General features: G+C 43.2%; 1 protein-coding gene across 8 annotated transcripts in view; it reads left to right on the top strand.

The window, feature by feature from the left end:
* The window catches only part of ZNF217 (zinc finger protein 217), a 50,856-nt gene that overhangs the window by 25,800 nt on the left and 4,048 nt on the right, over positions 1-21,008 (top strand). For all 8 annotated transcript variants that reach the window (XM_061631234.1, XM_061631235.1, XM_061631236.1 and 5 more), the window contains 4 exons: positions 1,201-2,974; positions 5,206-5,331; positions 12,700-14,229; positions 18,301-18,427. In XM_061631234.1, coding sequence (XP_061487218.1) covers positions 1,573-2,974; positions 5,206-5,331; positions 12,700-14,229; positions 18,301-18,410 — 3,168 coding nt within the window. In that variant the 5' untranslated portion in view covers positions 1,201-1,572 and the 3' untranslated portion in view covers positions 18,411-18,427. The remainder of the gene's footprint in view (positions 1-1,200; positions 2,975-5,205; positions 5,332-12,699; positions 14,230-18,300; positions 18,428-21,008) is intronic.

A 21,008-nucleotide genomic window follows, 5' to 3' on the forward strand; every position in this document is an offset into this window, starting at 1 on the left:
AATTAACATTGAAAGTTCATTCACTTTTGTGAGACGAGGGCTTGCATAAAATGAGCCAAATTGTAGGTTTGTGTGTGAGACAACAGTCTCTGTAACAGAGTGGAATTCTGTTTCACCAGAATGAAAATGTAGAGTGATAGGATTTTGGAGGTGAAAGAACCTTAATTATAACTTACTAGATTTTTTCACTAAGGCAGTTTCCTCCATACGAGTATAAAAGATAATGTGAGCGTTGCAGTAACTCCCTGGGGCAGTTTCCTCACAGAAATTAGTAACTTCCTTTGATAGTTGCATCATTTTAAAGATAAATATGTAGTGAAATCTGAATTCAGTAGCTGTGTTATGCTTCCTTAATCATGGATTACACAGAACTATTTTAAAAAAACACCAGGACAAGCTATTAGTAGGTTTTTATAAAATCTTCATGGATATCTAGGAAGAGTAATATTGATTACACTGTACGTGTGTAAATATGTGTGTTGGAAGAATTAAAAGAGAAGACACTTTTTATAAGTCAGCCTTGTAAATTAACCCTAGAAATGGGGGGGGGAGTTGCCTGCTTTTGACTCCATGAAAGAGGTTGGTAGGAGGATGGATGGCCAGCCCCTCTTATGCATAGAAAGCAGGCTAGTGTAACAACAACAAAACAACACTTTGCAGACTGGAAATACGCAGAATGCCTGTTGGAGTGCTTCCTGCTCCTCTGCCAGCCTGCTTGCTTGTTATGCTAGGTGCAGATGAAGGAGCTTTTCCTCCTCTGTGTTCAGCTCATACATGCAGTCAACTGCCCAAGAGAAATGGTTCATTCTTTACTTTTTCCACAAGCGTTGCTGCATTTCCATACTGGTTGGGGAGAAGAAAGGACTTTCACGTTCTCCATGGCCAGCACAGAAACCTAGCAAAATCTTTATCTCTTCCACTAGCCCACTCACTTGCCTTTATGGAATGTCATACGTTCGCCTGCATGCCATTCCTGGTTGTCTGGTGACTTAAGTGAGTAGTTTAATACAGTGCCATTCTTACTTCATCTGAATATTGGAGGCATCCTGTTTTTTAAAACAAATAAAATTCTTAAAATGTAAAATGTACAATAAAATATAATAATATAAAATAGCTTGTTTTTAAACAGAAATATTTTATTCAAACCTTTTTTGTCCTTAATGTGTGTGTGTGTGTGTGTGTTGAACCTTCTCCCCTCAGGTGGTGAATTTCTTGACGCTGCTAATCCGTTTCTGCCTTTCCTCGGGCTTAAGAAGAAGATGATTTGAAGTTTTTACATGTGGATGTATAAGCAGGCTAGCTTTTCTGAAGTTTCAAGGAGCAGAAAAGGATTGAAGGAGAGCATCAGCAATTCAATACATTCACTGGGAGAACTAATGGAACACTTCTATAAATACTTTGTCTTGCATATGTAAAGCTACACCTACAGATGAGCAAAAACATTGCACAAGCCTCTCTTGATGGTCCTCTGGACTTGGACATTTGCAAATAAACAGGTGGGAAACTATTGAAGTGGCCTTATTTCCAATATACAAAACGTCCACAATCCATGTTAACATCTACAAAGGAAATATGCCAACTCAACCTCTTTTAGCATATATGGATGGGCCAGATAGTATAGCCAGTACTGTTGGTTCACGTATGGAGAACAATGATGCCTCTATGCCGATAAAAGGAGCCAACACAATCTCATACAAGAACTTGCAAGACAAGTTCTTAATGCAAGGAGAAGGATGCATGCCTTTGGATTGCATGTTTTGCGATCAGACTTTCAAGCACCCAGAAGATCTTGGTAAGCATGTTTTAACACAGCATAGGCCAACGCTTTGTGAACCAGCAGTTCTGCGTGTAGAAGCGGAATACCTTAGCCATTTTGATAAAGGACAAGTGAAAACTGACTTGCCACTGTCAGATGTTAATGAAAAGGATAGCCAAGATTTCAGCTGTGTGGTTTGCGGGCGAACATTTGATGAGGCTTTTGATGTTGAGGCCCATATGAGGAAGCATAAGGACTCTTTCACTTACTGGTGCAGTGTGTGTGGAAGGAGATTTAAAGAGCCTTGGTTCCTCAAAAATCACATGAGAACACACACTGGTAAGCCCGGGTCTAGAAGCAAGACGCCACAAGGATCTGAGAGTCCTGTAACAATAAATGAGGTTGTACAGGACCAAGTAACTGAAACCATTACATCGCCTTACAAAATCTGCATGGTGTGTGGCTTCCTATTTCAAAATAAGGAAAGTTTAATTGAGCACAGCAAAGTACATACCAAAGATTCAGCAGCCAGTGGTGATGGCCCACAAGCTGAGAGAGGTGGCAAAGGAAATAGATCACCCAGGGAAGAATTTTTGCAGTTTTTAAACTTAAAACCATGTATGCCTCCTAGCAATAGCAAACAAGAAAAGTCTGTGAAATGGATAGCAGAGTTAGATCCTTTCAGTACATACCAGGCGTGGCAACTGGCAACCAAAGGTAAAATTGCTATTGGCCATGGACAAGTAAAAGAACCAGGGCAAGAGGGAAGTACAGACAATGATGACTCCTCTTCTGATAAAGAAGAGCTTGGGGAAATTTGGAATGCAAACAAAGTGAGCCAAACTGAAAGCACGGGGAAGATTAAGGCAAGCAAAAGTGGAGGTTTTGCAAGGATTGGTAATATGCCACAGGACAAATTCAAATATCCTGGTCGTGAAGTGCCTTCTATGGAGATAGATTCTAAATTGTCGCAGAACAAAGATAAGCCCACACATTGTTCAGAGTGTGGTAAAGCCTTTCGAACGTACCACCAGCTCGTTCTTCACTCAAGAGTACATAAGAGAGACCGAAAGAATGACTTAGAAACCAGTTCTGTTGAAGGAAAGCAGCCAAGAGCATGCCTTCCAGATGTTGTGACTTTGGATGAGAATGGAGCAGGAGAACGAGTGGAGGGAGGCTCTGAAGATGGATCAGAGGATGGACTAATAGAGACCTTAGGTAAGAGATACTAAGACAATTTTCAAGAGGATTGATTCCTTTTTAGCTCACTTATTTTGTTAGTTCACTTATAATTTAAATAAACATAATGTCTTTTTTAAAATGAAAGTTAACTGTCGGAGCGAGATTTTTCTTCTTAGGTGCATGATCTTGGCATTTTGCTGTTTAAAAGCCACAGCATAATTTATTTCTTGTAAATGCACTTAAGGGAAGGATGCTTGCATAATCCTCTGTACAGGCACATTGTACAGCATGTTCCCTGTACAGATGATTGCATCTCACTCATTTTAGCAGTGTACAGACCTGTAGTTCAGGATAGTGTAATGGAGCACTAGGCAATTTGTTGATGTTGAATGACTTTTGTTTCTTTTCCATAAAAGCTAGAGAAACTTAGTTGTTTCTCAATTCTTTGTTAGTGGTGTTGAGCTGTAAACATTTTAGGGACAAGTATCTATGTATAGGGTTGTAATCATATAGGATGCTGTGTCAGCAGTGCCTGATTGCTAGTAAATTAATTTTTAAAATAGGAAAATTTTGAGATGATCAAGTTCATCAATTCCTTCCTGTGTCTTCTGTGCTCTCCACCATTCTGCAGTCACTCTTGGTAACTGAAATTACATCTCTAAACAATGTCACTGATAAGCACCTAAAACACCCTTGTGATTATAGTACTGTGCTTGCTACCCTCTAGTGTTAAATCTTGGGAATTGCATGTAGGACCTAGAGTGAGGGGGTGACTTCATTCATATGACTATCTAATGAAGAATTGGAGCTCGTAGAGATGAACAAAGATTTTCTCCCTCTAAATGTTTGATAGGAAACCATGCACTTGTCAGGGTGGGCTTTTTCTTATTCAAAACACAATTCACTTTTTTGAAAGTGGAATTCTTCTGTTCCAAAACTATGAAGGGCCTGTGCAAGGAAATGCAACATAAAGGCATTTGACACTAGCATTACAAAATTTAAACTAATAAATAAAATCCTGTTTTCTCTAAAAAAAATTCCCATAGGGATGGTTTTAAAAATGATTATCTATCTCAATATTTATTTATTTATTATTTGATTTATATCCCGCCCTTCCTCCCAGCAGGAGCCCAGGGCAGCAAACAGAAGTGCTAAAAACACTTTAAAACATCATAAAAACGGACCTGAAAATATATTAAAACAAAACATTAAAAATATTTATAAAAAGCTTTAAAAATATCTTTTAAAAAAGGGTTAAAAACATTATTTTTAAAAAGCATATTAACAAGCAATTCTAACACAGACACAGACTGGGATAGGTCTCAACTTAAAATGCTTGTTGAAAGAGGAAAGTCTTCAAAAGGCGCCGAAAAGATAGCAGAGATGGCGCCTGCCTAATATTCAAGGGGAGGGAATAGACTTGTTTCAACTTGTCCAGCATATGGTATTGGGTTTGTTACTCTTGTGTTTTCCAGTAGTTCTATTGTCACAGTTGCAACTAGAAATGATAGTTTAACAAACTCATTACACCCACATACACCATACCACTTACAATTTTCTAGTACATGGGAGGGGGTGGCAACCATATATATTGCTGTCACTTGCTCAGTGGCACAGCTGAAGTGTGTGAGAGAGTGTGAAATGGCCACAAATTAAAAAAAATTCAGCCCCTCTGGTCATTACTATCATTTTTTTTCTCCAATATTCCCTGGAACAATGTAGCACCAGATCATTTGGGGATTAAGAAAAGTAGTCAGGCCACCTATCAAAAGCAGGTGTAAAATAAAAGAGAACCCCAAAACTAAAAAACTCAAAACAGCAGCTCCCTTCCCCCCATTATAATAGGCACTTTACTCATGTAGTCCTTGGCTGTCAGGTGCCCAGATAGAAACCTGTAGAAGTTATGTGAAATTTAGAAAACCTGAAGGGAAAAGAACTTGTGTTCTTATAGGACAGCCATGTGGAAAGTCTCCCCACATCCTTTTATGGTTTACAAATTCAAAATTAACTCATACGTTTTTGCAATTGTAATATGGTGCATAGGGCAATACAGTTGACAGTGTTTTAACATTGTGTTGAATGGTAGTGAAGGAATGGAGGGAAGGAGCTGTGTGAATAAGAGATGCATGGTGCATATATTTGTCTAGTAGTCACAATAATGCATACTGTTGTCATTGTATGTGCCAAACATGCATTGATCCAGGATTCACATTTTACACTTTTATAACATGGCTTTTATGTGTATGCTTTTCTCCCTCTTTCCAAAGATAAAAATGAAGATGGTGTGGAAAGAGCAAAACTTAAAAACCTTGGAGCCTCCAGAGAATGTAGCTACTGTGGGAAGTATTTCCGCTCAAACTATTACCTCAATATTCATCTCAGAACTCACACAGGTAAAGGAAACTGGATTTTCTGTGTGAAGGTTAGAGTCAGAAGTGGAGAGAATTTCATGATAAGAATAAGTCTGGCTTTGGTGCTTATTCCCTTTCCATGAATTAACTCATATGCTGAAGAAATATGGCAGCCCCTAGTTCTGACCTCAAGACAGATGGGATGGTTAAAAGCTATGCTATAAGAAGAGCCTGCTGGATCAGGCCAGTGGTCCATCTAGTCCAGCATCCTGTTCTCACAGTGGCCAACCAGGTGCTTGGGGGAAGCCCGCAAGCAGGACCCAAGTGCAAGAACACTCTCCCCTCCTGAGGCTTCCGGCAACTGGTTTTCAGAAGCATGCTGCCTCTGACTAGGGTGGCAGAGCACAGCTATCCTGGCTAGTAGCCATTAATGGCCCTGTCCTCCATGAATTTGTCTAATCTTTTAAAGCCATCCAAGCTGGTGGCCATTACTGTGTCTTGTGGGAGCAAATTCCATAGTTTAACTATGCGCTGAGCAAAGAAGTACTTCCTTTTGTCTGTCCTGAATCTTCCAACATTCAGCTTCTTTGAATGCCCACGAGTTCTAGTATTATGAGAGAGGGAGAAGAACTTTTCTCTATCCACTTTCTCAATGCCATGCATAATTTTATACACTTCTATCATGTCTCCTCTGACCCGCCTTTTCTCTAAACTAAAAAGCCCCAAATCCTGCAACCATAAGGGAGTCGCTCCATCCCCTTGATCATTCTGGTTGCCCTCTTCTGAACCTTTTCCAACTCTATAATATCCTTTTTGAGATGAGGCGACCAGAACTGTACATAGTATTCCAAATGCGGCCACACCATAGATTTATACAACGGCATTATGATATCGGCTGTTTTATTTTCAATTCCTTTCCTAATTATCGCTAGCATGGAATTTGCCTTTTTCACAGCTGCCACACACTGGGTCGACATTTTCATCGTGCTGTCCACTACAACCCCAAGGTCTCTCTCCTGGTCGGTCACCGCCAGTTCAGACCCCATGAGCGTATATGTGAAATTCAGATTTTTTGCTCCAATATGCATAATTTTACATTTGTTTATATTGAATTGCATTTGCCATTTTTCTGCCCATTCACTCACTTTGAAGAGGTCTTTTTGGAGCTCTTCGCAATCCCTTTTTCTTTTAACCCTGAACAATTTAGTGTCATCAGCAAACTTGGCCACTTCACTGCTCACTCCTTAACTCTAGGTTATTAATGAACAAGTTGAAAAGTACAGGTCCCAATACCGATCTTTGAGGGACTCCACTTTCTACAGCCCTCCGTTGGGAGAACTGTCCATTTATTCCTACTCATAAGAACATAAGAAGAGCCTGCTGGATCAGGCCAGTGGCCCATCTAGTCCAGCATCCTGTTCTCACAGTGGCCAACCAGGTGCCTGGGGGAAGCCCGCAAGCAGGACCCGAGTGCAAGAACACTCTCCCCTCCTGAGGCTTCCGGCAACTGGTTTTCAGAAGCATGCTGCCTCTGACTAGGGTGGCACAGCACAGCCATCATGGCTAGTAGCCATTGATAGCCCTGTCCTCCATGAATTTGTCTAATCGTCTTTTAAAGCCATCCAAGCTGGTGGCCATTACTGCATCTTGTGGGAGCAAATTCCATAGTTTAACTATGCGCTGAGTAAAGAAGTACTTCCTTTTGTCTGTCCTGAATCTTCCAACATTCAGCTTCTTTGAATGTCCACGAGTTCTAGTATTATGAGAGAGGGAGAAGAACTTTTCTCTATCCACTATCTCAATGCCATGCATAATTTTATACACTTCTGTCATGTCTCCTCTGACCCGCCTTTTCTCTAAACTAAAAAGCCCCAAATGCTGCAACCTTTCCTCGTAAGGGAGTCGCTCCATCCCCTTGATCATTCTGGTTGCCCTCTTCTGAACCTTTTCCAACTCTATAATATCCTTTTTGAGATGAGGCGACCAGAACTGTACACAGTATTCCAAATGCGGCCGCACCATAGATTTATACAACGGCATTATGATATCGGCTGTTTTATTTTCAATACCTTTCCTAATTATTGCTAGCATGGAATTTGCCTTTTTCACAGCTGCCGCACACTGGGTCGACATTTTCATCGTGCTGTCCACTACAACCCCGAGGTCTCTCTCTGGTCGGTCACCGCCAGTTCAGACCCCATGAGCGTATATGTGAAATTAAGATTTTTTGCTCCAATATGCATAATTTTACACTTGTTTATATTGAATTGCATTTGCCATTTTTCCGCCCATTCACTCAGTTTGGAGAGGTCTTTTTGGAGCTCTTCGCAATCCCTTTTTGTTTTAACAACCCTGAACAATTTAGTGTCGTCAGCAAACTTGGCCACTTCACTGCTCACTCCTAATTCTAGGTCATTAATGAACAAGTTGAAAAGTACAGGTCCCAATACCGATCCTTGAGGGACTCCACTTTCTACAGCCGTCCATTGGGAGAACTGTCCGTTTATTCCTACTCTCTGCTTTCTGCTTCTTAACCAATTCCTTATCCACAAGAGGACCTCTCCTCTTATTCCATGACTGCTAAGCTTCCTCAGAAGCCTTTGGTGAGGTACCTTGTCAAACGCTTTTTGAAAGTCTAAGTACACTATGTCCACTGGGTCGCCTCTATCTATATGCTTGTTGACACGCTCAAAGAATTCTAATAGGTTACTGAGACAGGACTTTCCCTTGCAGAAGCCATGCTGGCTCTGCTTCAGCAAGGCTTGTTCTTCTATGTGCTTAGTTAATCTAGCTTTAATAATACTTTCTACCAGTTTTCCAGGGACAGAAGTTAAGCTAACTGGCCTGTAATTTCCGGGATCCCCTCTGGATCCCTTTTTGAAGATTGGCGTTACATTTGCCACTTTCCAGTCCTCAGGCACGGAGGAGGACCCGAGGGACAAGTTACATATTTTAGTTAGCAGATCAGCAATTTCACCTTTGAGTTCTTTGAGAACTCTCGGGTGGATGCCATCCGGGCCCGGTGATTTGTCAGTTTTTATATTGTCCATTAAGCTTAGAACTTCCTCTCTCATTACCGCTATTTGTCTTAGTTCCTCAGAATCCCTTCCTGCAAATGTTAGTTCAGGTTCAGGGATCTGCCCTATATCTTCCACTGTAAAGACAGATGCAAAGAATTCATTTAGCTTCTCTGCAATCTCCTTATCGTTCTTTAGTACACCTTTGACTCCCTTATCATCCAAGGGTCCAATCGTCTCCCTAGATGGTCTCCTGCTTTGAATGTATTTATAGAATTTTTTGTTGTTGGTTTTTATGTTCTTAGCAATGTGCTCCTCAAATTCTTTTTTAGCATCCCTTATTGTCTTCTTGCATTTCTTTTGCCAGAGTTTGTGTTCTTTTTTATTTTCTTCATTCGGACAAGACTTCCATTTTCTGAAGGAAGACTTTTTGCCTCTAAGAGCTTCCTTGACTTTGCTCGTTAACCATGCTGGCATCTTCTTGGCCCTGGCGGTACCTTTTCTGATCTGCAGTATGCACTCCAGTCGAGCTTCTAATATAGTGTTTTTAAACAACTTCCAAGCATTTTTGAGTGATGTGACCCTCTGGACTTTTTTTTCAGCTTTCTTTTTACCAATCCCCTCATTTTTGTGAAGTTTCCTCTTTTGAAGTCAAATGTGACCGTGTTGGATTTTCTTGGCAATTGGCCAGTTACATGTATGTTTAATTTAATAGCACTGTGGTCACTGCTCCCAATCGGTTCAACAACACTTACATCTCGCACCAGGTCCCGGTCCCCACTGAGGATTAAGTCCAGGGTTGCCGTCCCTCTGGTCGGTTCCATGACCAACTGATCTAGGGAATAGTCATTTAGAATATCTAGAAACTTTGCTTCTTTGTCATGACTGGAACACATATGCAGCCAGTCTATGTCTGGGTAGTTGAAGTCACCCATTACTACCACATTTCCTAGTTTGGATGCTTCCTCAATTTCATATCTCATCTCAAGGTCTCCCTGAGCATTTTGATCAGGGGGACGATAGATCGTTCCCAGTATTAAGTCCCTCCTGGGGCACGGTATCACCACCCACAACGATTCTGTGGAGGAGTCTGCCTCTTTTGGGGTTTCGAGCTTGCTGGATTCAATGCCTTCTTTCACGTATAGAGCGACTCCGCCACCAATACGTCCTTCCCTGTCCTTCCGATATAGTTTATATCCAGGGATAACCGTATCCTACTGGTTTTCTCCATTCCACCAGGTCTCGGTTATGCTCACTATATCAATGCTCTTCTCTAAGACCAAGCATTCCAGTTCTCCCATCTTGGTTCGGAGGCTCCTAGCATTAGCGTACAGGCACTTGTAAGCAGTGTCTCTCTTCAAGTTTCTTTGGCACTTGTGGTTAGGCCTGTGGTAATTTTGCTCTTCTGAATTTATATCCTGTGCCCCTGCTCTCACAATGCCTACTTCTAGGCCTACCCCTTTTAAAATTTCATCATTTCTTTGGTTTTTATCCCAGGGGGGAGGTTTATTCCGAACCGGACCTTTCTCAGCTCCTGTCGGGTTTCCCCCCTCAGTCAGTTTAAAAGCTGCTCTGCTACCTTTTTAATTTTAAGTGCCAGCAGTCTGGTTCCATTCTGGTTCAAGTGGAGCCCGTCCCTTTTGTACAGGCCCGGCTTGTCCCAAAATGTTCCCCAGTGCCTAACAAATTCGAACCCTTCCACCCGACACCATCGTCTCATCCACACATTGAGACTGCGAAGCTGGGCCTGTCTGGCTGGTCCTGCGCGTGGAACTGGTAGCATTTCAGAGAAAGCCACCTTGGAGGTCCTGGCTTTCAGCATCCTACCTAGCAACCTAAATTTTGCTTCCAGGACCTCACGGCTGCATTTCCCCATGTCGTTGGTGCCAACGTGCACCACGACCACTGACTCCTTCCCAGCACTGTCTACCAAACTATCTAAACGACGGGCGATATCCGCAACCTTCGCCCCAGGCAGGCAAAACACCTTGCGGTCTACACGCCCATCACACACCCCACTGTCTATGTTCCTAATGATCGAATCACCCACTACAAGGATCCCTCCACCCCCTGGAGATATATCCTCGGCACGAGAGGATAGCTGCTCATCCCCCAAGGAATGGGTCCCTTCTAAGGGATCGTTTCCCTCTTCCTCAGCTGGATGCTCTCCTTCCCCGAGACCATCGTTCTCCATGATAGCAGGAGAGCTATCATCGTTGGAGTGGGACACAGCTATAACGTCCCTGAAGGCCTCCTCCACACACCTCTCTGCCTCTCTCAGCTTTTCCAGGTCCGCCACCTTGGCCTCAAGGAAATGAAGTCGTTCCCGGAGAGCCAGGAGCTCATTGCACCGAGAGCACACCCACGACTTCATTCACTCTCTGCTTTCTGCTTCTTAACCAATTCCTTATCCACAAGAGGACCTCTCCTCTTATTCCATGACTGCTAAGCTTCCTCAGAAGTCTTTGGTGAGGTACCTTGTCAAACGCTTTTTGAAAGTCTAAGTACACTATGTCCACTGGATCACCTCTATCTATATGCTTGTTGACACTCTTAAAGAATTCTAATAGGTTACTGAGACAGGACTTTCCCTTGCAGAAGCCATGCTGGCTCTGCTTCAGCAAGGCTTGTTCTTCTATGTGCTTAGTTAATCTAGCTTTAATAACACTTTCTACCAGTCTTCCAGGGACAGAAGTTAAGCTAACTGGCTTGTAATTTCCGGGATTACCCCTGGATCCATTTTTGAAGATTGGTGTTACATTTGCCACTTTCCAGTCCTCAGGCACGGAGGAGGACCTGAGGGACAAGTTACATATTTTAGTTAGCAGATCAGCAATTTCACCTTTGAGTTCTTTGAGAACTCAGGTGGATGCCATCCGGGCCCGGTGTTTTGTCAGTTTTTATATTGTCCATTAAGCCTAGAACTTCCTCTCTCGTTACCACTATTTATCTCAGTTCTTCAGAATCCCTTCCTGCAAATGTTAGTTCAGGTTCAGGGATCTGCCCTATGTCTTCCACTGTGAAGACAGATGCAAAGAATTCATTTAGCTTCTCTGCAATCTCCTTATCGTTCTTTAGTACACCTTTGACTCCCTTATCATCCAAGGGTCCAATCGCCTCCCTAGATGGTCTCCTGCTTTGAATGTAGTTATAGAATTTTTTGTTGTTGGTTTTTATGTTCTTAGCAATGTGCTCCTCAAATTCTTTTTTAGCATCCCTTATTGTCTTCTTGCATTTCTTTTGCCAGAGTTTGTGTTCTTTTTTATTTTCTTCATTCGGACAAGACTTCGATTTTTTGAAGGAAGACTTTTTGCCTCTAAGAGCTTCCTTGACTTTGCTCATTAACCATGCTGGCATCTTCTTGGCCCTGGTGGTACCTTTTCTGATCTGCGGTATGCACTCCAGTTGAGCTTCTAATATAGTGTTTTTAAACAACTTCCAAGCAGTTTTGAATGTGACCCTCTGGACTTCGTTTTTCAGCTTTCTTTTTACCAATCCCCTCATTTTTGTGATGTTTCCTCTTTTGAAGTCAAATGTGACCGTGTTGGATTTTCTTGGCAATTGGCCATTTACATGTATGTTTAATTTAATAGCACACTGCTCCAAATGTTCAGAATCATTATTAACTCCAAATGTTCAGAATCATGAGCCGGCTGGAAAGGATCTTGGAAATTGAGGGATTTATGAATAAGAGAGACTTACAGGCAGTGCTGCTTGCCTTTTAAGACTCGAGTCTCTTTTCAGATTATGTAGAACTGTGATGTTCACTACTAAAAGTTGTATGTATGTTGGAAGGAGAGGCTGTCGCATATTCATTTTGACTTCAGAGATGTGGACATCTCCATTACCATTCCTTCCCAGCCCTGGTACAAAGCCACCCAAAACTCTTAGCTTGTGGAAGGACAGGGGAATACTCAAGTTGCATTGCCACTTGCTGTGTTTATTGGATGGGGACTGAAGGTCTCTGATGTTATATTATTCCAGAAGGATGTGTTGAAACTCCTTAGCATTTGGCATTTTTTTCTTTCTGTTGCATGCTTCAATCTTGGAACACATCCCAAGCTAGCCATGAACCTCACACATGCAAAGCAGTGGTAGCTTAGAGGGAAGATTAGAACCTTGGGGCAGCTCCTGGCACTATGTGCTTTATTGGTTGCCATTACTTATTTTTTCTGTTTAGAAAAATTGCCATCTTTTACATTTTTGCAACTGAAACATACTCTTTATCAAAGATATCATGGCAGTTAGAGAAGTCAATGTTGGGGTTTTTTTGCAAAATATTGCTCCCCCTTGCATGTTTAGTGGAAATGGGGAAGGAGATTATAAATATAACTGTTATGTTCTTGCAGAAAGGGAAATAACATTTCTGACTTTTTGTTTACAACTCTTTCAGGTGAAAAACCATACAAATGTGAATTTTGTGAGTATGCAGCAGCCCAGAAAACATCTTTGCGATATCACTTGGAGAGACACCACAAGGACAAACAAGCAGAAGCTGCAGTAGATGTGAAAATTAACAGTAACGGTTTGTTACCTTCTCAGGAGATGGGCTTCTTGCCAGTCAGCGGTTGTGCTTCGGAAACCAAAAATCTGAAAAGGCTGCTGGAAGATGCCAAAGATGTTAAAGGAGGCCCACCTGTAAAACAGCAGAAAGAAATGCTTTCCTCCTTTGAGACCGCACTAAAAAGTATAACTCAGGACACAAACAAAGGTACAAACTTTGGTGGCTCAAATGAGGGTACATCAGTTCCCTGTCTTGAAAATTTAAAATTGGAAAAAATTGAAATGGAACTTCAGGCAAGCAATCATGTTGATAGGACTGAGAAAAGGAATTGTGTGTTACCAGAAAGTATACTTTATACTGGTGCTTTGAAAGGCAAAATGGATCTTCCAAGCGGCATCGCAGAAAACTCAACTAAATGCAGACTAATAGCTCAAGAAAAGCCTTTAAATTTATCCACCAGCTCTTCTCGTGATGCTTCAGTAATTGCTTCTTCTCAAGGATCCATAGCAGCCAGTACCTGCCCCTTTTGTACTTACCGGACACTATATCCAGAGGTTCTAACAATGCACCGGCGGTTGATGCATAAACCCCCCAATACTGCTAATAAAAATAGTATCAGAAATAGGGCAGCTATTAAAGTCAGACGTACTGGATGCCCACCTTATCTTTTGGGCAAGGATGTGCACCCTCTGCCTCTTAACCCTGGGAAAATCAAGTCTTCCTTGCCTACCCAGTCAAAATCCCTGCATGTGGAGAAGGTTAAACAGGCACCCACTCTACGGAGCAAAGCATCCATTCTTTCAGGGTTAAACTCCAGCAGCTCAACACCAAGTAACTTGAAATCATGCAAACTGCAAATGATTGGAGGTCAAGTGAATAGCTCTAGACAACAGCATGAAATACACCACTGTCCTAGTAGCACTCCAGTACAGGAGAGAGGGAAAAGGCTGGATCTTAAAGCAAGAGTTTTGGCTTCTCAATTAGGCATAGCAAGTAACAACATCAATGGCTCTCTTGAGACTCCGTTGAATGAATCTGCTTGGTCAAGCAATCGAGGAATAGAGTTTCTCAGTAACAGACCTACAGGGAATATAAACTTGGAATTTGATGGATTGCCTTCTAAAAGAGTGAGGCCTAATCTTTTAGCTCCAGAACATACTGACTCTGCCCTGTATCGGAGAGGGAATGATGCAGGCAGATTACATATTGCAGGCAGATATACAGGTCTGCTGCCTCAGGAATGTTCACACACCAAACCAGCCACCTCTTTCCTCCCAGTCAAACAAGGGCTCATGAGCTCTGAAACAGATGCTATAAATCCAGTGACTACTCTAAAGCCATACGAAACATATGGTCCTGGGCCATTTTACAGTTCCTGTGGATCAAGTAGCAGTCAAGTCCCCAGCTCTTCAAAAGAAGGTATACACACAATGTCTTAGTACTGAATAATTATAGGGGGGAAAATTATTTAAAGCAAACTAATGCTCTCTGCTTACTGAGTCAAATTATAATGTTTTAAGTGACTACACTGGTCACAGAACTAGAATTTTACTAGGCATTCATCTGATCCTCGATGTGTATTTAAGAACTCGCATGTGATTGCTTTGACTCATTAACCCTGTCCTGGGCTTATTACATGTGTCTAGAAGAAATAGGATAGCAGACAAATATTTTCCAGTTACATATGGGTACAATTTTTAAAAAATAATTGTATCAGTTAATAGTTTCTCGGTCTAAATCCCCCCATTACATACTAAAGAATATTAAAGAAATTGTTTTAAGATTAGAATTTTGCTACCACTTAGAATAACTGTGCATCTTATATTCAGATCTCGCACTCAAAAGCATGAGTTTTTCTCAAGTTCAGCTCCCAAATACTACTAGTGTTTCCAAATTCTGTCTCCCCCTACCATCCTTTTGATAGCCAACTTGGGTGGTTGAGTGCTGATGGAATTGGAACCACAACAGTGCCACTGAGAAATGAGAGGGAGGGTGAGAGAACAGCAAGGGATTCACATGTCCCCCCCCGCCCGTCCCCCCTCCAAAAGCCCAAGGAAAAGACAAAAAAACACCCCTGTGTGTGTTGGAAACAGAAAATGAGGGGAGATGGAACGAATTGGACTGTTTGAGCCCCTAATGATATAATGGAGAAAGCATGCCTTGGTGAGGATAAACTACAGCAGTTTGTTGCAGATCACACTTGTCCAAGTATTAGCATTCTAGCTCAGACTTTTGGGGTTGTAGTATAGCATCTGATGCACCTTTGGGTGTAAAAGGTCTATTTTACTGTGGCTTTTAGAAAGCTCAGTGACTTCCCCTACAGGCAGCCCAGGTGCTGCTAAGTTTAGAATTTTATCTTCTCGCCCATCCAGGCATTGATAAGGTCCACACCTGCTTAGTTTCAACAGTACTTAGTATCAGGAGTTCTTCGTAGAGAAGGGAAACAACTAGAGGGCCAGACAACTTGAGCTTCTAGGTTTTGGTAGACCTTCCCTGACCCTGTCTGTCTGTCTGCTCCCTCCCCTCCTCTTTCACCACTGAAAAAAGCCGAAGTGAGAGCTGCCCATCAGAAAAAATGGGGAAAAGGCAGGATTTTTACTGTTGCTCTAACTGGGCAGGAAGTATTTTCCCCCCTCAAAAAAAAAAAAAAGTAGAAGCAGGAATTCCTATTTATAAATTGGGTCTTCAAAAATTCATTTTTAAAATGTTTAAACATTAATGTGCAGCATGTCTTATTGCAAGTCAATGGAATCTCAGCTGGGACTGAGTCTTAGGAGCCAGTGTTAACAGATTGACCTTTGAAAGCTGGAGGGTGGCTTGTGTGGTAGAATTTTGACTGAAAATCACTCCCTGCAATATGAGTGTAGTGAACTGTGTTTGTATTGGCATGGCTATTTATTTAAACACTTTTTAAAAAGCGCACAAGACCTGAGTTACAGCATAAACTTATCTGGTGTTGCCCAATCACAACCTTGGCAAAAATGTGGATTTGTCTATTGATTTTGTATGGGCTGTTTTGGCTTCTGCCCCAGAGAAAATCTAAAAATGGTTTTCAGGGCAAACCCAGATATTTCCCATCCAGATAGTATGATGGATCATTCTTTTTTTCCTCTGACCAGTTGTCAGTAATATTTTTTTAAAAAAATTAAGAGGGATCAGTTACTACCTCCTTCACTTCCCTGAGGGCCTCCGTTACCAGAAGGTTTGGCACAGCACTTTGTTTTCACACAGCATGTTGCTAAGAGCAGCTGCCTTCAAGCCACATAGTTTCTGTTCGGTGTAGCCTGCTGGATGTCTAGCATATCCAAAGGTGGAAGCTGTGCGTGTATATTTTGTTGGCTGCTCAGGGCTCTCTTTCTGAAGCAAGGGCAGGATAAAACGATTAATAAAATAAATGTGTAGTAGAGTACGGGGAGGGCGAAGGCAGCCCTAGGTCTTGCCCTATGTTACACAGCACTAGGCTGTGGGGGCTAGGTGTGCGGCGCACTGGCTCTTTCTGAACTTTGTTGGTAGCTCTTTAAAGCTAGAAAGGAGAATAGGAATGCCTTATGCCAGGTTAGGGAAAGCTGCTGCCCTGTGCAGGCATTCCAAGTTCACATGTAGCTGGTGATCACACCTGCTGGCCCTGTGTTCTCTGTGTGTGTCATGTCCACTCAGAGAAAAGAGCATCAGCACGAGGTGTGCAAGCCTGGACCTAAATCCAGGGCCAGGACCCAGTACCGGGGTCCTCTGAGCCCTCCCCAAAATGCCGTCTTGATGCCCCCTGAAACAGCTTTGCAGATGCAGGGACAGCTGGGAATGAGCAGCAGTGTGGGCTTGAGCAGCGCTGAAAGTAGCAGAGCTTCTGCTTTTTCCTCAGCTCAAAGCTGGGAAGCCCTGGGTCACATTGGGTGGCTACAAAGCCTTCATTTTCACCAAAATGTCTGTGAGCCACAAGCTGCCACCACAGAGATATTTTACATTGGGGGCAAGGCGTAGAGGCGTTGGGGCTATTGAAGATGGTGGCACTAGAGTGGCCTGGCCTAGCACGGCCTGGCCTAGCACTTTTCTCCAGTGTTCTAGTGTTTGCTCAGCCATCCTGGGTGCTAATGCCAGGCCTGCCTGAATCGTGTGAGCAATGCTTCACGTGAAATTTATATAGAGCAGTATTATGGTAGCTTCTCATGTAGCTTTTTCTCTCTGCGGTAGTATAGGCTCATTGGATATATGCCATGGGGCCAATTCTTATGTGACATTAGTTGCTCTCCATGAAAAAATGAATGGACTGCCTTCAAGTCGATCCTGACTTATGGTGACCCTATGAATAGGGTTTTCATGTTAAGCAGTATTCAGAGGGGGTTTACCATTGCCTTCTTCTGAGGCTGAGAGGCAGTGACTGGCCCAAGGTCACCCAGTGAGCTTCATGGCTGTGTGGGGATTCGAACCCTGGTCTCCCAGGTCCTAGTCCAACACCTTAACCACTACACCACGCTGGTTCTCTACACCATGCTGGCTCTCCATGGCCCCAGCTAATTAAGCATACAAAAATCAGGAGGACAGGACAGGATTGTGTGGGAAGCCCTACACACACCCACACACTCATCTCACAGTATGGCCTGTAATGTTGATGAAGTTTCCCCAATGTGTTCAGATCCCTCTTGTGTAACTTCTGTATTCCCATGTATCAGAGTGATTTAGATCTCATTATTACATGCATGGAATGTGGTGGCTTGCTTTTGAATATTTCAGGAAATTATGTATGTTAAAAGTTGGGCAAACAGCTGCTTAAAGGCATGTTGCTGCCTCAGACCAGGGCTTAGCCTAGATGATTACTCAGTCTAATTTGAAAGTACAGTTCTATAAATGTACTTCCTTGGTTTGAAGTAATTCCCATTATTACCTTCTCCAACATAAGTCCTTTTTTTTTTTTCATTTGCAGTTTTCTTTGTAATGGAGAAATTTGGACATAAAACTTGCAAATCCATTTACTGTGAAAACGTTGAGAACCGGGTGCAGCCTGGAATGGGGATTTAATAGCTACTTGGTTTGTGCAAGGAACTTGTGCTAGTCCCATGGGGATTTTGACCTACCTGCGTCCTCTGCCCTTCATATGACTGGCCTCATGCTACACCACAAACTGCTTTTGAAACTTTCCTTGGTTTCAAAAGCAGTTGGCTGTGTGAGAGAGGAGCTGCTGTTTTGAAGGAAAAGCAACTGTACAGGTAGCCCTTTGGTCATTGTTTCCTTGGGATATGCGTACATTATACTTACGAGTCATAGTCCGAAGTAGTTCTTCCAGCTTTTTGCATTTAAGACACAGTGATGGTACCTGTCATAATAATCAAAATGTAGTTGCAAAAAAAGTTGCAAAAAAACATGTGTTATGCATTTGTGCAAGGGCAGAGGGAAAATGCTGTACTGTATCTCCCACCAACTTCCTGAAATCAGTTTTGTAACTATTTCTGGCCTTAGTGGTAATGTCTCCTAATTTTTTGGGTTTTTTTGCATTAGGAAAAAGGCCAGTGTCATATCAACACTTGTCTAGCACCATGCTGCAGAAAAGGAATTACGAGAGGCTTATTGGCAATGCACATAATCGACTGAATGACAAGAGAACATGATTCTGCTGCAATGAATGGTAAACCTTTTGAAATGATTTTTTTATTCCCTCATTGTCAAGAGGAACACACAGAAAACTCACGACAATTGATAATTCCAGCTCCTCTTATCCTGGGAAGAGAAGTGTGCATTATATATCAGTGGTCAAAAAATATAAAAATGGGATGAGATATAAGTAAAAAGGAGCTCTTGTTCACCCTGTTAGCAAGATGCAACTAATTATATATTGTGTTAACCTTTTGCAGTTTACGTTCTATGAGTTTAAGTACCTTGTTTCTTTATGCTAAGCACAGAACCTTTATTTAACAGCACTGTTGATGCCTATCTTTCATCACTGAAATGGCTGTCCTGGGGCCTTCAGCTTAAATCCCTTCTGTTCTGTGGGTGCAGACCTGCTGCCAGTTACCCATAGGAATTCTCATTTTGTTTATCTGCTTGAGAAACTAGGCTGTAGTCCTAAACTATGTGATTTCTCTACTTTAAGGAGAAACAGATGCTACGTGAGAAGATTAACTCTATTGTGCAAGTATCAGTCTGAGTTACCAAGTACTCTCAGTGGGATCCGTGAGACTAAATGGCTTTAGCCTGATGGCCTTAATATTGATTAGGTTTGTCCTGGATTGCTGCCTCAGTTTGCCTTTTGCACACCTCTTGAAATATTGATGACAATTGTGTGTTGACATATGCACAGCAGCCGAGGGTCGGTAGTCAGGGAGGGGGAGTGGCGGTTATTTATCGAAAGTCCTTGGTTTTCACCAGACCTCCTCTCTGTGAGACCAAGGTGGCAGATTGCATGTACTGGAGGTTGGGCCCAAAGGGCAGTCTAGGGATTCTGCTCGTGTACCGCCCACCCCGCTGCACGACGGACTTCCTGGCCGAGTTGCTAGAGGTGGTCTCGGATGTACGGGTGCAGTCCCCAAACCTTTTGGTATTGGGGGACTTCAGTGTGCATTCGGAGGCCACTCTCACTGGGGCACCTCGGGACTTCCTGGAAACCATGGCTTCCTGGGAGCTGCACCTCATTTCTGTGGGGCCCACCCATGTAGCCGGTCATGCACTCGCCCTTGTGTTTGTCTCGGGAGAGGAGGGAAGTGGTCTGAAAATTGGGGGTAAATCCATCACCCCCTTGTCATGGTCAGATCACTATTTGGTGAAGTTAGACTGTTCAATGCCACAAACCCTCCGTGGGGGTGGAGGACCTATTAAGATGGTCCGCCCCAGGCGTTTGATGGATCCTAATGGATTCCTGAACACACTTGGGGATTTACTGGAGCAGGCACACAGCCACTCGGCTGAGGCCCTGGTAGAGGGTTGGAATACCGCAATCACTGGGGCATTAGACCGGGTGGCTCTGAAACGTCCTCTCCCCCTGAATAGAGCTCAGACCTCACCGTGGTTTACCCCACAGTTGCGAATTCTGAGGCGGGAGGTGAGACGACTAGAACGCCGGTGGCGGAAATCTCGCTCTGACGACGATCGAACACATGTCAGAGCTAAGGCGGCAGCCTATCATGTGGCAATAAGGACAGCAAAAAGAGATTTTTATGCTGCCTCTATTGCATCTGCAGAGTGCCGTCCCAGGAGACTGTTCCAAGTGGTCCGGAGACTGGTCGGTCCAGTTGCTCCTGAACCGAGGGAACATGATAAGGTCTCCTGTGACAAATTTGCAAAGCACTTTGCGGAGAAAATCGATTGTATTAAGAGTGCTATTCCGTACACTGTGAAGACAGTGAGTGAGCCAGAGGTGACTAGTAAAGCTCCGGTGCTGTGGGATCGGTTCCAGCTTCTTCCATCCGATGAAGTGGACAAGGTGCTTTCAACCTTAAAGCCAACCACCTGCTTACTCGATCCTTGCCCATCGTGGCTCGTTATGAGCTGCAAAGAGAGACTGGGTGAGGGGATTAAGCTAGTGGTAAATGCTTCACTCGAAGAGGGAGTAATGCCATCAGCGCTCAAGGAGGCAATAATAAAACCAGTTTTAAAGAAGCCCTCCTTGGACCCTCGAAATTTGAACAACTTCCACCCAGTTTCAAATTTACCATTCTTAGGCAAGGCGATTGAGCGGGTGGTGGCAAAGCAATTGCAAGCGCACTTGGAGGAAGCAGATTATCTGGATCCATATCAGTCGGGCTTCAGGCCTGGACATGGAACTGAAACAGCCTTGGTCGCCTTGGTGGATGATATGAGGAGGGCGTGGGATAGGGGCAAAGGCACCTTCCTTGTCCTCCTTGATCTCTCGGCGGCTTTTGATACCGTTGACCACGCTATCCTCTTGGACCACCTGGAGAGGTTAGGCGTAGGGGGCACTGTATTGCAGTGGTTCCGCTCCTTCCTCTCTGGTAGGTACCAAAGAGTAGCATTGGAGGAGGAGGCGTCGGATCCTTGGCCTCTCACTTGTGGGGTGCCGCAGGGTTCCATCCTCTCTCCGATGCTGTTTAACATCTATATAAAGCCGCTGGGGGCAATCATCAGGAGTTTTGGGCTGTGGTGTCATCAATATGCAGATGACACGCAGCTCTATCTCTCATTTAAATCTTCACCGAGGTTGGCTGTAGAAACCCTGTCCAAGTGCCTGAGGTCGGTGAGTGGCTGGATGGGAA

The sequence above is a fragment of the Rhineura floridana genome, chromosome 6, assembly GCF_030035675.1.
Source record: "Rhineura floridana isolate rRhiFlo1 chromosome 6, rRhiFlo1.hap2, whole genome shotgun sequence".
NCBI lineage: Eukaryota > Metazoa > Chordata > Lepidosauria > Squamata > Rhineuridae > Rhineura > Rhineura floridana.